The sequence below is a fragment of the Myotis davidii genome, unplaced genomic scaffold, assembly GCF_000327345.1.
Source record: "Myotis davidii unplaced genomic scaffold, ASM32734v1 scaffold327, whole genome shotgun sequence".
Taxonomy (NCBI): Eukaryota; Metazoa; Chordata; class Mammalia; order Chiroptera; family Vespertilionidae; genus Myotis; species Myotis davidii.
The window spans coordinates 4,839,695-4,843,968 of record NW_006298628.1 but is presented as its reverse complement, the minus strand read 5'-3'; the positions used below and the strand labels follow the sequence as shown (position 1 = coordinate 4,843,968).

The window sequence follows — 4,274 nt, the reverse complement described above, 5'->3', positions numbered from 1 at the left end:
TGGGGGGGGGGGGAGGCCGTTAGCGGCGAGGAGGGGCCCAGGACCCACAGTACCATCTAAGCCATAGTCATTCCCCCTGAGCTCCCAGGCCCCACCAGGGAGCAGCAGACAAGTGACTCCCCTTTCTCTAAGACTGGCTAAAAGCTGAGAAGGAAGGTCTATTTCCCCTTCTCCTGAGTTAGTTGGCAAAGAAGAATGATTGATGCCTGAGTGAAGGCCCAGATGGGACTGCTCCTAAGATCCGTGGGTGGGTCTGTAGACAGGGATGTGAGTGGATCAGGGTTGACTTGAACCTTGGCCTGACCCTGTAGGGACCTGGCCTTCTAGGAGTATGTCCAGCCTGCTTTGGAGAGATTGGCTTCCTGGCAGTGGCGCCAATCCCCACGACCTGGGACCTAGCACTCGTCTCCCCCCTCCCTCCACCCCAGTGCTTCTCCCACACCAAAGTCTTGGGAGAAACTCAGAAAATTCCTTACCAACATCGGATGCCTGGATGACTGAAGAAGAAACAAAAAAACAACGATAAGAATGTAATCCTCCCAAACATAACCATACCCAGGCGATGAAACATTGATGGGGCGGAGGGGGGGGGGTTAGGGTACCCAGCCAGGCGATGAGGTTTAACAGGGGGTGAGGATAACCAGCCAGTTTAAGGATACTCTTGCCCCATTCATGGGAGGCAGGACCGGGTCAGGAGAAAAGCTAATGCAATGGGAAAATGGCACCTGGATTGAGCTGTCAACACTGACTCAGCTGCTTCCGCCCCAGGTGCTGGGCGGTGGGTGGAGGTGCAGAGGTGCGTGTGTGACAGGTTAGAGCTACTAAGGCCCTCGAGGGACAGCGGTCCGGTCCAAGGCATCAGACCACCTGGGCATCTCACGCACAGACTTCCCCTGTCCACTGCTTGTCCCTAAGCTATTGGGATTTCTGCCATGCGTCAGGGACAGTTGTTTGCTGAGATCTGCCCTGCCATGCTCCCTGTCGGTCCCATGCAGAAGGAAATAAAACAACTGGAGTTTTAAAATTCTGAGTTGAAAAAATTACAGTGAAATGGCAGGAAACACTTACGGATGAGCTTCTCCTCTTCTGGCTTTCCTGAAGACAGAAACAATGCACGTGTGTCAGCACAAAGCCTACTCATGCCTTTTAACCTAGAGCAGTTGTCAAGGCGCCTTCATCAGTGATCATTATAAAGACGCACAGAGCCATGCCAGCTGGCCAGTGTGGCTCATGGCTGAGTGTCGACCTATGAACCAGGAGGTCACAGTTCAGTTCCCGGTCAGGGCATAGCCTGGGTTGTGGGCTAGATCCCCAGTTGGGGATATGCAGGAGGCAGCCCATCAATGGTTCTCATCACTGATGTTTCTATATCCCTCTCTCTCTCCCTCTCCCTTCCTCTCTGAAATCAATAAAGATATATTTTAAAAAATCACACACACGCATACACACACACACACACACACACACACGGAGACTGTTAGCTCAGTCTGCCCACACTCTGAGAACACACACTGTCTTCGTCTTATTTCTGCTTCCAAGTGTGCCTTTCAGTCTCTGTTTCTCTGTCCCTCTTGGGTGGTACTCAGAGGCCTTCGTCTGTCTTTCCTAGAGTTCAGAATAGATATTTTTAGGGGAAACAAACCCAGGGGCTCCTTGGCAGGGGGGTTTGGTGTGTGTGTGCTATTCAAGGGCACAGTCTTAGCAGGTCATGTCAGGGGCCGGGCAGAAGAGTGGGGAGCCAGAAAGCAATCTCACTTACCTCCAGGAGGGAAGGTCTGCATGTTATCATTGCAGATATGTGGGATCTCTGTAAGGAGCAAGAGAGGAGAGCAGGGACCTTAGACAGCTGCCCCGCTCCCCCCTCTTTCTCTAGTCTCACGTCTGTGGGCTCTAGGAGGGCTGGGAGCCTGCCCTCAAATGCCTCGCTGCATCTTCGGCTGCTCCCCCTCTTGCTAGAAGGAATCCTTTCCCCTCTGTAAGTCCTTTCCTGTGGTAACAGTATTCTTTCTCTTGCATTCGAGTACTGGTATCTGGGTCTGTTTCCTCCACTGGCCACAGGCTCCTTGAGGCTGATTGCTCTCTGCGCCCCCCACCCCCACCCCCCGAAGCTGACGCAGTGCCTAGCACACAGGAGATGCTCAGAACCAGGAGTCCCTTCACTCTCTCTCCAGGGCAGCCCCTGCTGTTCTGTTCCTTGAAGTTGGACCACCACACAACCTTCTCGTTCACTAAATCCCTGACATTGCCACAAGAGGGGGCCAGGACGTCTTAGTATCGGTGCAGGTCATTCTTGTCTTGAGGGGAGAACACGCTGGTGTCTACTCACCCCACTCATTCTCCCCTTTGACCATCAGCTGTCTCACTCGAAAGGCCAGGATGCAGCCCTTGGGGATGGTTACCGCCTCCTTGTGGTTGATGGATCCCTAGGATTGGACAGTGAGGATTTGTGAATCTGCAGAGATCCTAAGTATGAGACATTGGAAGTGGGGGGTGAGGGTGCAAGTGAAGGGCCAGTTTGAGGGCCTCTGGGGAGACAAGAAGTTGGGAACCTTTCACTGATGTCCCTGATTGCCTTTCTACCTGGTCCAGACTCCATGGAGTGGGCTTCCCAGCTCCTCTGCTCATTTCCACAGGTCACCCCACTAATGATCTGCGTCTCCCTTCCTGGGCAGACCTGCTCCATCACCTGCCTGTGCACCCTGTCCCACCTGAGGACTTCCATCCAGGCCTTGGTTCCTTCTTCCTCTTTGCAATCTGTCCCTTGCTCACCTCCTTCAAGAAACCTTCCATGACTAACTCCTACTCCCAGTTCCAACTCATCCCTTGACTATTTATACAAAATAGACAGAGGTATCCAGAACATTACTTCTTTACGTGGAATTTTCCAACCTATGTGTCTGCTCCGTGAGACTGAGAACAAGGATGTCTCTGTGTAGACGGGGAGCACCATGAGGATACACCGTGACTGCGAGTTTCCCTTCTCTGATAGATCCCTGTGGCATGTGGCACAGGGACCCGCCACCCTGGGCGCTATTGACCGGAGGCAGGGTTCGCGTCGGGCCAGCAGGGGACTGGATCTTGAAGAGCAGGGAGAAAGAATGGGTCCTTGATAGTGTCCTGGTTGGACACTGATGGGGCAAAGTCAATGCAGTCTCTGTGGAGAGGCTGAATGTGAGAGAGAGAGCGTGTGTGTGTGTGTGTGTGTGTGTGAACCAAACCTGTAGCCCCAATGGGGCGAAGAAAGGGAGGGAGAAGATGCCCTCTGCCTTGCCGGCTCTCTCTAGAGTGACCTCCTGCACAGTCTCCACCACCTCCATCACCACATACAGGTTCTCGCCTCGATCTCGCATCTCTTTCAGGAACGGGTGCTCTGCTTCCAGCTTCCTGTGGCAGGAGAGACATAAGGGAATCGCCCGGAGCTTCTCCCCGCCCGGGCCCTGGCCTTCCCTTTTCTTCTGTCGTTCCCAGGTGCTCGGCGTAGCGGTGTCATGTCAGGGAGAGGGTGAGGACTCCGAGGAAAGCCCGAGGTTGAAACCCAGATCCCCGCTTATAGCAGGGCAGCTCCTCTGAGTCTCAGTGGCCTCATCTATGAAGTGAGGATAATGACACCTCCCTCCAGGTGCTGAGAGAGAGACTGGCAGTCATCTGGCCCAGGACAGGGCCTCCTGGTTGCTTCTTTCTCCTTTATTCCTTGGCCCTGGGGTGGACTCCCTTCCCTTTCCTCCCTATTCCTAGGTCTGTCCATCTCCTCCATCAGGGTCCTTTCTCTCCATCTCTTATCCCCTCTCCTGCATTAACACCAGTTTCCCGCTCTACTTGCTTACACATATCAACATGTCCTCTAATCTTGCTGCTCCCTCCCATTGCCATTGTCTCTTTCCTTCACTTCATTGGCAATATGCCTATACCCACGCCCCCACCTCCCACCCCGTGAGATGCTGTCTTCTGGCTTCTGATCACCTGGTGCCACCCCAGTTCTCCTCCTGTCTTTCTGCTTCTAAATCCTATCCATTCTGTCTGCATCACATTTGCCCTAAAATTTTATGTTGCCTAAGATTCTGTTCTCAGTTCTCTGCTCTCTGAACTCCCACCCCATTCCTATAGTTGTAACCTTTATGTGGCTGATCACCACATAAGTATTTATCTCTTGACTACTCTCCTGAACTCCAGACCCTCATTTTCAAGTACCATTAACATTTATAAAAATTGAGGTCTTGCTGACATATAACACTGTACTAGTTTTAGCTGCATAACATAATGATTTTATATATGAA

General features: G+C 52.6%; 1 protein-coding gene and 1 long non-coding RNA gene across 3 annotated transcripts in view; one reads left to right on the top strand and one right to left on the bottom strand.

The window, feature by feature from the left end:
- LOC102774048 overlaps positions 1-4,274 on the top strand; it is a 21,638-nt gene that overhangs the window by 6,244 nt on the left and 11,120 nt on the right. The window lies entirely within an intron of this gene.
- Positions 1-4,274, bottom strand: part of GSDMA (gasdermin A) — a 12,191-nt gene that overhangs the window by 2,885 nt on the left and 5,032 nt on the right. The window contains exons 4-8 of the mRNA XM_006774314.2: positions 3,219-3,384; positions 2,327-2,423; positions 1,760-1,807; positions 1,069-1,095; positions 477-497 (exon numbers count right to left, since the gene is read on the bottom strand). Coding sequence (XP_006774377.2) covers positions 477-497; positions 1,069-1,095; positions 1,760-1,807; positions 2,327-2,423; positions 3,219-3,384 — 359 coding nt within the window. The remainder of the gene's footprint in view (positions 1-476; positions 498-1,068; positions 1,096-1,759; positions 1,808-2,326; positions 2,424-3,218; positions 3,385-4,274) is intronic.